Genomic DNA, 12,958 nt, shown 5'->3' with positions numbered 1-12,958 from the left:
GGCAGGAAAGTTTCCAAATATTTTAATGATATGAACTGGGCACCCCAAACCTCACTGGCATATAAAAGGACAGGCTCAACAAGAGAATTAAATAACTGGCATGAAATGTCTACTGGTAGGTTAACATTTGAGAATTCTTTCTACATCTTGTAAAAACAACCTAGTCCTTTGCTCCAAAGTGAACGGGAACATTCTTTAAAATTTCCATTTTGAGTAAAGTCAACCCCTAAATATGTATACTTTGTTACAAATAGGACTTTATTGCCCGAGAGATGCCAAGTAAGCTTATTTGTTGTACTTTGGCCACCAAAAATAACAATTTTTGTTTTATTTAAATTAATATTAAGATTGTTGTCATTACAATATTTATCTAGTTGATAAAGGAGCTGTTGTAGACCATGTGGGGTTTCTGATAAAAGTAGAAGATCATCTGCAAAAAGTAGATGGCTTAAGCACATTGTGTCTAGTGATACTTTATCTCCAGTGTTACATAAATATTCTTGGAAGTCATTAATAAACATAGTAAATAGTGTTGGAGATAAAATACAGCCCTGGCAAACACCAATGTTTGATTGGAATGGTTGTGATATGCCTTTATCAGTCTGAACACTATATGTAACATTAACATATAAAGATTCGATTATTTTTAAAACATTACCTGTAACCCCCATAAGAGCAATTTTATTAAATAATTTGCTTCTATCCACAGAATCGAATGCTCGTTTGAGATCTACAAAGCATGCATAGACCTTTTTCTTTTTACATTTATATTTATCAATCAGGGTTTTTAGTGTAAATATGTGATCTGTTGTTCTAAATCCTTGCCTGAACCCAGCTTGACAGATATCAATTTGGTTGGTTTGTTGTAGGTAGTCTACAATTTGTTTATCTATTATTTTGCAAAACAATTTACCAATACAACTACTTAGAGCGATTCCACGATAGTTACTTGCACCATCCCACAGACAGAATAGTACATCTCACAGACATGATAGTACATCTCACAGACATGATAGTACATCTCACAGACATGATAGTACATCTCACAGACAGGATAGTACATACCACAGCCTTTGTTACACCAGTTGTGGAGCACTGGCTGGAATGAGAAATGGCCCCATGGGCCCACCGATGGGGATTGAACCTAGATCGATCGCACATCAGGCGAGTGCTGTACCACTGAGCTACGTCCTGCCCTTTGAAATGAGATGATGTTTATATTTGAGATTTAAAGGGACGGACCCTAGTTTTAACCCGTAAAAATTAACACTACGTTTAGTTCATCTACAAACCTGTAACACATTTTAATAAAGTTACAATTCAGTGAAACATGAGTCTGTGACTTTGAAATAGTGAAATACCCTCTAAAAATGGACAAAACCTCAACTCCATAACTGTTACGTCTCAGACGCACGTGCATTTTTAAAAATATGTGAACAGTATTTTGTGATGTTAAAAACACCAGGATACCCAAAAACATTGATAATCTAAATTATAAAATCTAAGTAAAATATGATAAAATCTAACTAAAATATGATTTCAGTTATCAAAAACAGCTCTAATAGTAAAACAATTAGTGTTTACAAACCTAGGGTATGTCCCTTTAGAACAAACCTTTTCTAGTTTTGAAATTTCCACCGTGTAGGCATCGTGTGCCTCAAACTGCATGAATCTCATGTTAGACGCGTCGTTCAGTTCCGTTATCACGTTGGCATTCGGAAATAATCTGCAAGTCAAAACATGTCTCCATTTAATATTATCATCTATTTTTGTACTCAACACATGGGATTATCTTCATCATGATGTCAGTGATAAACTTTTATTACCCATATCTTGGTACATATCAAAGTGATATGTCCCACTAGAATGCCAAGTAGAACATAACACTTTGACGTCATCAATTAGCGCACAACAACCTTAAAGAAACATAAAGCAAATGAGTTGAGTGATATAAATTAAGATCGATTATGGGTAATAAATATGATATTAAACTCGCTATCATTTCGTATCATGTTTATGTCCCTAGTGAAATAATTTTCATTGTCACTTGCTAAAGCTCGTAACAATTAAAATTATTTCACTCGGGACATAAACATGATATGAAATGGAAGCTTGATTAATATCCTATAAATATGTGATATTTAAAAAAAAAAATAAACCCATCCAACTGTATAGATATTATATTTATTTTGCTTCACTACAGGTGTGTTCCACATGAAATGCTAATCATAAATTCTGGCACCCATAACAAGGTCTATCAATGTATCTGAAGAGTTTTTAAATTCTATATCACACAGTTACTCATACAACAATTAATGTCTATCAATGTATCTGAAGAGTTTTTAAATTCTATATCACACAGTTACTCATACAACAATTAATGTCTATCAATGTATCTGAAGAGTTTTTAAATTCTTTATCACACAGGTACTCATATAACAATTAATGTCTATCAATGTGTCTGAAGTTCTTTATTTTCTATCTCAATATGATATCAGTGCTGTACCCAACTCATTCATAAATTCTACATTACACAGGTACTCATATAAGAATTAATGTCTATCAATGTGTCTGAAGTTCTTTATTTTCTATCTCAATATGATCTCAGTGCTGTACCCAACTCATTTCATAAATTCTATATCACACAGGTACTGATATAACAATTAATGTCTATCAATGTGTCTGAAGTTCTTTATTTTGTATCTCAATATGATCTCAGTGCTGTACCCAACTCATTTCATAAATTCTATATCACACAGGTACTCATATAACAATTAATGTCTATCAATGTGTCTGAAGTTCTTTATTTTTTTATCTCAATATGATCTCAGTGCTGTACCCAACTCATTTCATAAAGTCTATATCACACAGGTACTCATATAACAATTAATGTCTATCAATGTGTCTGAAGTTCTTTATTTTTTATCTCAATATGATCTCAGTGCTGTACCCAACTCATTTCTTAAATTCTATATCACACAGGTACTCATATAACAATTAATGTCTATCAATGTGTCTGGAGTTCTTTATTTTTTATCTCAATATGATCTCAGTGCTGTACCCAACTCATTTCATAAATTCTATATCACACAGCTAGGTACTCATATAACAATTAATGTCTATCAATGTGTCTGAAGTTCTTTATTTTTTATCTCAATATGATCTCAGTGCTGTACTCAACTCATTTCATAAATTCTATATCACACAGGTACTCATATAACAATTAATGTCTATCAATGTGTCTGAAGTTCTTTATTTTTTATCTCAATATGATCTCAGTGCTGTACCCAACTCATTTCATAAATTCTATATCACACAGGTACTCATATAACAATTAATGTCTATCAATGTGTCTGAAGTTCTTTATTTTTTATCTCAATATGATCTCATGCAGTGCTGTACCCAACTCATTTCATAAATTCTATATCACACAGGTACTCATATAACAATTAATGTCTATCAATGTGTCTGAAGTTCTTTATTTTTTTTATCTCAATATGATCTCAGTGCTGTACCCAACTCATTTCATAAATTCTATATCACACAGGTACTCATATAACAATTAATGTCTATCAATGTGTCTGAAGTTCTTTATTTTTTATCTCAATATGATCTCAGTGCTGTACCCAACTCATTTCATAAATTCTATATCACACAGGTACTCATATAACAATTAATGTCTATCAATGTGTCTGGAGTTCTTTATTTTTTATCTCAATATGATCTCAGTGCTGTACCCAACTCATTTCATAAATTCTATATCACACAGGTACTCATATAACAATTAATGTCTATCAATGTGTCTGAAGTTCTTTATTTTTTATCTCAATATGATCTCAGTGCTGTACCCAACTCATTTCATAAATTCTATATCACACAGGTACTCATATAACAATTAATGTCTATCAATGTGTCTGAAGTTCTTTATTTTTTTTATCTCAATATGATCTCAGTGCTGTACCCAACTCATTTCATAAATTCTATATCACACAGGTACTCATATAACAATTAATGTCTATCAATGTGTCTGAAGTTCTTTATTTTTTTTATCTCAGTGCTGTACCCAACTCATTTCATAAATTCTATATCACACAGGTACTCATATAACAATTAATGTCTATCAATGTGTCTGAAGTTCTTTATTTTTTTTATCTCAATATGATCTCAGTGCTGTACCCAACTCATTTCATAAATTCTATATCACACAGGTACTCATATAACAATTAATGTCTATCAATGTGTCTGAAGTTCTTTATTTTTTATCTCAATATGATCTCAGTGCTGTACCCAACTCATTTCATAAATTCTATATCACACAGGTACTCATATAACAATTAATGTCTATCAATGTGTCTGAAGTTCTTTATTTTTTATCTCAATATGATCTCAGTGCTGTACCCAACTCATTTCATAAATTCTATATCACACAGGTACTCATATAACAATTAATGTCTATCAATGTGTCTGAAGTTCTTTATTTTTTATCTCAATATGATCTCAGTGCTGTACCCAACTCATTTCATAAATTCTATATCACACAGGTACTCATATAACAATTAATGTCTATCAATGTGTCTGAAGTTCTTTATTTTTTATCTCAATATGATCTCAGTGCTGTACCCAACTCATTTCATAAATTCTATATCACACAAAGTGCTGTACCCAACTCATTTCATAAATTCTATATCACACAAACACTCATGTAAAAAATCAATGTTTTTTAAAGGCGCAGACCCTAGTTTCAGTGAGGGAAAATGGACACTAATTTGAATTAATCTACAAACCTGCAACACACATTTGGATAAGTTTATAACAGAGAGAAGCTACACTGAAACCTCTCAAAACCGGACCTTCTGTAAACCAAAATTTACAAAAAAACTGACGTTTTTCACGGTCCTTTTAAAAATCAGTAGAGAACTTAACCTCTCTAAACCGGATACCTCTTCAAACCGGACATTTTACTTGGTACCGAAGGTGGCCAGTTTATAAGGGTTTCCCTGTAGTTTGTGATGTTTAAACAGGGAAATATGACCTAAAAATTACTAGAGCTCATCTCGATAATCATTAACTTCTCAGAGGTACATGCGTTTTTAGAATGATGAAAAATGCATTTTGGAGTATTGCAAAAACCTGGAAACTAGAATGTCAGGTGTACTAAAATTAATGTTCTAAATAATAAAATGTAAGTACCTCTAATTTAAATGATAAAAAATGGCTTTAATAGTGAAAAATATGTTGTAGTGTTTAAAAACTAGGGTCTGTCACTAAGGTTTTATTAAAACAAAAAACATTTAATCACAGTCTGTGTTCAGTGTGAAACTCATTTCATAAATTTCATACCAGACAGATACTCATAATACTAAATGAAGGTTTTTGGGGTTTTTTGTTTTTTTAAATCAGTTGTGTGTGATTCCCTTCAAGGGACATACCATAGTTTTTAAACACTAAGGTATATTTTTGACTATAATAGCCGTTTTTGATAACTGAAATCATACTTTACTTAGATTTTATGGTTTAGGTCATCAATTTCCATACATTCTTTGGTCATCCTGGTGTTTTTAATATCACAAAATGCATTTCTTATATTTTTAAAAACGCATGTGCGTCTGAGAAGCAACAGTTATGGAGTCGAGTTTTAGTCTGCTTTCAGAGGGTATTTCCTCCATTTCAAAGTCACAGACTCATCTTTCACTCAATTGTAACTTTATCCAAATGTGTTTCAGGTTTGTAGATTAACTAAACTTAGTGTTAATTTTCACGGGTTGAAACTAGGGTCTGTCCCTTTAATTGAAATCGATATATTAATATACATGAATTCTGTATTAATCAGGCATTTGTATAATAATGATAATAATATCTATCTTATCAATTAAATGTTTAAGAAATGTTGGGCTTTCTTGTTACCATAGTCTGTGTTCTTGTGTAATTCATTTTATAAACTTAATATCTTCCAGATAGTCATGTGACATTTATGAATATTACCATATATTTCATGTGACAATGTGCATTAATGTTACCTGTTTAATTCATGTCATGTTTATTAATGTTACCTGTTTAATTCATGTCATGTTTATTAATGTTACCTGTATATTTTGAGTGATGTTTAGTACTGTTACCTGTATATTTTGAGTGATGTTTATTAATGTTACCTGTATATTTTGTGCCATGTTTATTAATGTTACCTGTATATTTTGTGCCATGTTTATTAATGTTACCTGTACATTCTGTGTGCTGTTTATTAATGTTACCTGTATATTTTGTGCCATGTTTATTAATGTTACCTGTATATTCTGTGCCATGTTTATTAATGTTACCTGTATATTCTGTGTGCTGTTTATTAATGTTACCTGTATATTTTGTGCTATGTTTATTAATGTTACCTGTATATTTTGTGCCATGTTTATTAATGTTACCTGTACATTCTGTGTGCTGTTTATTAATGTTACCTGTATATTTTGTGCCATGTTTATTAATGTTACCTGTATATTTTGTGCCATGTTTATTAATGTTACCTGTATATTCTGTGTGCTGTTTATTAATGTTACCTGTATATTTTGTGCTATGTTTATTAATGTTACCTGTATATTTTGTGCTATGTTTATTAATGTTACCTGTATATTTTGAGTGATGTTTATTAATGTTACCTGTATATTTTGTGCCATGTTTATTAATGTTACCTGTATATTTTGTGTCATGTTTATTAATGTTACCTGTATATTTTGAGTGATGTTTATTAACGTTACCTGTATATTTTGTGCTATGTTTATTAATGTTACCTGTATATTTTGAGTGTTGTTTATTAATGTTACTTGTATATTTTGTGCTATGTTAAATTTATTAATGTTACCTGTATATTTTGTCATATTTATTAATGTTACCTGTATATTGCGTGTCATGTTTATTAATGTTATCTGTATATTTTGAGTGATGTTTATTAATGTTACCTGTATATTTTGAGTGATGTTTATTAATGTTACCTGTATATTTTGTGTACTGCTACGACAATTTCCGCATCAACAAGTCTCTCTTCACTGGTATCCGAGTCTGATTCTCGGTTAGCTATCACGATGTGAGATGCCTTGTTAATACCTGCGACCAACAGGTCGTCAATACTGAAAGAAATCGTTATATATAGTGAGACGCCTTGTTAATACCTGCAACCAACAGGTCATCAATACTAAAAGAAATCAAGTTATATATAGTGAGACGCCTTGTTAATACCTGCGACCAATAGGTCATCAATACTGAAAGAAATCAAGTTATACAGTATATAGTGAGATGCCTTGTTCATACATGCAACCAACAGGTCATCGATACTGAAAGAAATCAAGTTATATATAGTGAGACACCTTGTTAATACCTGCAATCAACAAGTCATCGATACGGAAAGAAATCATGTTAAATATAGTGAGACGTCTTGTTAATACCTGTAACCAACAGGTCATGGATACCAAAAGAAATAATGTTATAAAGTATATAGTGAGATGCCTTGTTAATACCTGCAACCAACAGGTCATCAATACTGAAAGAAATCATGTTATACTGTATATAGTGAAATGCCTTGTTAATACCTGCGATCAACAGGTCATCAATACTCAAAGAAATCAAGTTATATATAGTGAGATGTCTTGTTAATACCTGCGAGCAACAGGTCATGGATACTGAAAGAAATCAAGTTATATATAGTGAGATGCCTTGTTAATACCTGCAACCAACAAGTCATTAATACTGAAAGAAATCAAGTTATATATATAGTGAGATACCTTGTTAATACCTGCGAGCAACAGGTCATGGATACTGAAAGAAATCAAGTTATATATAGTGAGATGCCTTGTTAATACCTGCAACCAACAAGTCATAGATACTGAAAGAAATCAAGTTATATATAGTGAGACGCCTTGTTAATACCTGCGAGCAACAGGTCATGGATACTGAAAGAAATCATGTTATATATACTGAGACGCCTTGTTAATACCTGCAACCAACAGATCATAGATACTGAAAGAAATGAGGTTATATATATAATGAGACACCTTGTTAATACCTGCAACCAAAAGGTCATAAATACTGAAAGAAATCAAGTTATATATATAGTAAGACTTGTAGTGAATACTTGTACTGATATAAATCATGTTATACACAGCTAAGACTTGTTATTAGATTGCTTTAAATGAATATTAATATTTATACATATATTTTGTTAAATACGAATATCACAGTAATATTTTTGAAATTACTCATTTATGTTTCCGAAATATTATTTCTCTCACCTTGTCATCTTGCCTTGCATCCAAAAAACAAATGGAAAATGTGCAATGGTTTCAAGAAATATTTGTTCTGGTCTGAAAAACAATAGATATACAGAAAATGAAGATAAAGAATTAACGCATTGCTGTTCTAGCAGTATAATGAATATTAACTTACTCATTTTAGAGGCAGTATAATGAATATTAACTTACTCATTTTAGAGGCAGTATAATGAATATTAACTTATTCATTTTAGAGGCAGTTTTAGAGGCAGCATAATGAATATAGCAGTAGAATGACATGTTCACTTACTACTACTCCAGAAGCAGTATAATGACATTAACTTATTGCTGCTTTAGATGAAGTATAATGACATGAATTTATTGCTGTTCTAGTTGTATAATGGCATGTTAACTTACTGCTGTTCTAGAAGCAGTATAGTGACATGTTCAATTACTGCTGTTCTAGAAGCAGTATAATGACATATTAATAACTTACTGCTGTTCTAGAAGCAGTATAATGACATAACTTACTGCTGTTCTAGAAGCAGTATAATGACATAACTTACTGCTGTTGTAGAAGCAGTATAATGATATATTAATCAACTTACTGCTGTTCCAGAAGCAGTATAATGACATATTAATTAATTTACTGCTGTTCTAGAAGCAGTATAATGACATAACTTACTGCTGTTCTAGAAGCAGTATAATGACATAACTTACTGCTGTTGTAGAAGCAGTATAATGATATATTAATCAACTTACTGCTGTTCCAGAAGCAGTATAATGACATATTAATTAACTTACTGCTGTTCTAGAAGCAGTATAATGATATATTAATTAACTTACTATTGTTCTAGAAGCAGTATAATGACATATTAACTTACTGCTGTTCTAGAAGCAGTATAATAGGACTGAGAGAGTTGAAACTGTGGAAGCTCGACCGGAGCGGCACGATGAAGTTATAGATTCCCGCGTTGGCCGTCTGTGCTGTCAGTATGACCAGCTGGTTGTCCCAGCGCTCGTCGTTCGCATTCTTGAACGTCACGTGTTCACAGTCCTGAAACAAAAACACATTGGTTATACTGTAGATAGTAAACGAGCTTTAGCGAACGCTCATCATTTGCATTCTTAAACGTCACATGTTCACAGTCCTGAAACAAAAACACATGGGTTATACTGTAGATAGTAAACGAGCTTTAGCGAACGCTCATCATTTGCATTCTTAAACGTCACATGTTCACAGTCCTGAAACAAAAACACATGGGTTATACTGTAGATAGTAAACGAGCTTTAGCGAACGCTCATCATTTGCATTCTTAAACGTCACATGTTCACAGTCCTGAAACAAAAACACATGGGTTATACTGTAGATAGTAAACGAGGCTTTAGCGAACGCTCATCATTTGCATTCTTAAACGTCACATGTTCACAGTCCTGAAACAAAAACACATGGGTTATACTGTAGATAGTAAACGAGCTTTAGCGAACACTCATCATTTGCATTCTTAAACGTCACATGTTCACAGTCCTGAAACAAAAACACATGGGTTATACTGGAGATAGTAAACGAGCTTTAGCGAACGCTCATCATTTGCATTCTTAAACGTCACATGTTCACAGTCCTGAAACAAAAACACATGGGTTATACTGTAGATAGTAAACGAGCTTTAGCGAACGCTCATCATTTGCATTCTTAAACGTCACATGTTCAGTCCTGAAAGAAAAACACGTTGGTTATACTGTAGATAGTAAACGAGCTTTAGCGAACGCTCATCATTTGCATTCTTAAACGTCACATGTTCACAGTCCTGAAAGAAAAACACATGGGTTAAACTGTAGATAGTAAACGAGCTTTAGCGAACGCTCATCATTTGCATTCTTAAACGTCACATGTTCACAGTCCTGAAAGAAAAACACGTTGGTTATACTGTAGATAGTAAACGAGCTTTAGCGAACGCTCATCATTTGCATTCTTAAACGTCACATGTTCACAGTCCTGAAAGAAAAACACATGGGTTAAACTGTAGATAGTAAACGAGCTTTAGCGAACGCTCATCATTTGCATTCTTAAACGTCACATGTTCACAGTCCTGAAAGAAAAACACGTTGGTTATACTGTAGATAGTAAACGAGCTTTAGCGAACGCTCATCATTTGCATTCTTAAACGTCACATGTTCACAGTCCTGAAAGAAAAACACATGGGTTAAACTGTAGATAGTAAACGAGCTTTAGCGAACGCTCATCATTTGCATTCTTAAACGTCACATGTTCACAGTCCTGAAAGAAAAACACATGGGTTAAACTGTAGATAGTAAACGAGCTTTAGCGAAAGCTCATCATTTGCATTCTTAAACGTCACATGTTCACAGTCCTGAAAGAAAAACACATGGGTTAAACTGTAGATAGTAAACGAGCTTTAGCGAACGCTCATCATTTGCATTCTTGAACGTCACATGTTCACAGTCCTGAAAGAAAAACACATGGGTTATACTGTAGATAGTAAACGAGCTTTAGCGAACGCTCATCATTTGCATTCTTAAACGTCACATGTTCACAGTCCTGAAAGAAAAACACATGGGTTAAACTGTAGATAGTAAACGAGCTTTAGCGAACGCTCATCATTTGCATTCTTAAACGTCACATGTTCAGTCCTGAAAGAAAAACACATGGGTTATACTGTAGATAGTAAACGAGCTTTAGCAAGCACTAGTCATTCGCATTCTTAAACGTCACATGTTCACAGTCCTGAAAGAAAAACACATGGGTTATACTGTAGATAGTAAACGAGCTTTAGCAAGCACTAGTCATTTGCATTGTTAAACGTCACATGTTCACAGTCCTGAAAGAAAAACACATGGGTTATACTGTAGATAGTAAACGAGCTTTAGCAAGCACTAGTCATTTGCATTCTTAAACGTCACATGTTCACAGTCCTGAAACAAAAAAACATTCATTAAAGAAGCATAATCAACAGATTTGAACATTAAAGCACCTCAGGCGAATGTGCTACCAACTGAGCTAGATTATGGCCACAATCGTGAAATAAGAAACATTTGTTAAAGAAGCATCATCAACAGATTTCAAAATTAAAGCCACAATCTCACCTACCAACTGTGTATTCTAGAACATCAATTATTAGAAGGTTTAAGTTAAAGTCTGTTTTGTTTAAACAACACCACTAGAGCACAATGATGTTAATCATGAGCTATTGGATGTCAGACATTTGATAATTCTGACACATGGTTTTTAGAGGAAAAAAATAACAAAAAAAACGCTCTAAAAAGTATTGGATTTAAAAAATGTGTTAATTCTAACATATAAAGTTAAAGTTTGTCTTGCTTACTGACAGTACTAGAGCTATTTGATCTGCTATTTGATAATTATGTCATGGTTTTTAAGAGGAAACCTGGTACATTTTCCATCAGCATTAAGTGTCTTTAAATGCGCTTTCCCAGACAGGGCAGCATATACATGTACCATGGTCTTTGATATATCAGTATTCAGAAAATGGGCCCACTGAGGAGGTTCAATCCCAATCCACAAGCACTTCAAATGGGAAGGAAGGAAGGAAATGTTTTATTTAACGATGCACTCAACACATTTTATTTACGGTTATATGGCGTCAGACATATGGTTAAGGACCACACAGATATTGAGAGAGGAAACCTGCTGTCGCCACTTCATGGGCTACTCTTTTCAATTAGCAGCAAGGGATCTTTTATATGCACCATCCCATAGACAGGATAGCACATACCACAGCCTTTGATGTACCAGTCGTGGTGCACTGGCTGGAGCAAGAAATAGCCCAGTGGGCCCACTGATGGGGATCAATCCCAAACCGACTGCGCATCAAGCGAGTACTGTACCACTGGGTTCAAATTGGAGTCAAATTACTGTTTATTGTTGAAATACAGTGTAACCCCTCTAAACCGGACACCCTGGAGACCAAGACAAATGTCCGGTATTAAGAGGGATCCAGTTTACAGAGGTTAAGTTCTGTCCTGGTTTTTAAAAAGGGACTCTGTAAAATGTCTGGTTTTGAGGGAATTCCTGTTTACAGAGGGTCCGGTTTTGAGAGGTTTCGCTGTACTGGGTCAGAAACTTGTATACAAATATATTGACAAGCCACAATAGGATACAAACCACTCATTTAAAAGATTAATTTGTTTTATTCAAAGGTTTTCCAAAAGGTACTAATTTATTAAATTTTACAACAAGGATTACCGGTAGGCATGTTCATGGACTGAGAACTGTATGGAGTGACACATTTTGCAGAAAATATCAGTCGAGATACATTCAGTTGTCATGCATAATAGGTCATCAGTGTAGTACATAGATTATTATACGAGCTTGTGTGTCATACTGATTTTATTAAATGAGTGTCAGGATTTTTGTATTGCCCAAGCAAGAGCGAGGATACTACATGAATCCTGACACAAGTTTCGTAAAATCAGTACGACTCACATGAGTGTAATAATTTCTTTATTATCCATATTATTATTGTTATTTTTTTATGAATAACAAGGCCCAAGGGTCGTTTCAAAATGTTTCAACCACAACTAGGAGACGACGAAATGACGTCATATTTCACATGCAAAGTCTGAACTAGGACTGGGGAAAATAATGTCATGTTATGATGTCGCTTCCCAAAATTACATCATCACACTTGTTATTACACGTGTGCTTCGTGTGATTATTATTAACTGGG

The 12,958-nt window shown here is 33.3% G+C and overlaps 1 protein-coding gene across 4 annotated transcripts in view; it reads right to left on the bottom strand.

Moving 5' to 3' along the window:
• The window catches only part of LOC121377030 (potassium channel subfamily T member 2-like), a 101,304-nt gene that overhangs the window by 18,912 nt on the left and 69,434 nt on the right, over positions 1 to 12,958 (bottom strand). For all 4 annotated transcript variants that reach the window (XR_005958574.1, XR_005958575.1, XM_041504871.1 and 1 more), the window contains exons 20-23: positions 9,134 to 9,306; positions 8,271 to 8,342; positions 6,978 to 7,112; positions 1,615 to 1,726 (exon numbers count right to left, since the gene is read on the bottom strand). Coding sequence is in view for 2 of the 4 variants with exons in the window: in XM_041504871.1 (XP_041360805.1) it covers positions 1,615 to 1,726; positions 6,978 to 7,112; positions 8,271 to 8,342; positions 9,134 to 9,306 (492 nt within the window). In the remaining 2 variants the exon portion in view is untranslated. The remainder of the gene's footprint in view (positions 1 to 1,614; positions 1,727 to 6,977; positions 7,113 to 8,270; positions 8,343 to 9,133; positions 9,307 to 12,958) is intronic.

Source organism: Gigantopelta aegis, chromosome 7 (genome assembly GCF_016097555.1).
Source record: "Gigantopelta aegis isolate Gae_Host chromosome 7, Gae_host_genome, whole genome shotgun sequence".
NCBI lineage: Eukaryota > Metazoa > Mollusca > Gastropoda > Neomphalida > Peltospiridae > Gigantopelta > Gigantopelta aegis.
Note: the sequence above shows the minus strand (reverse complement) of the source record. Positions and strands in the feature narration are given on the sequence as shown.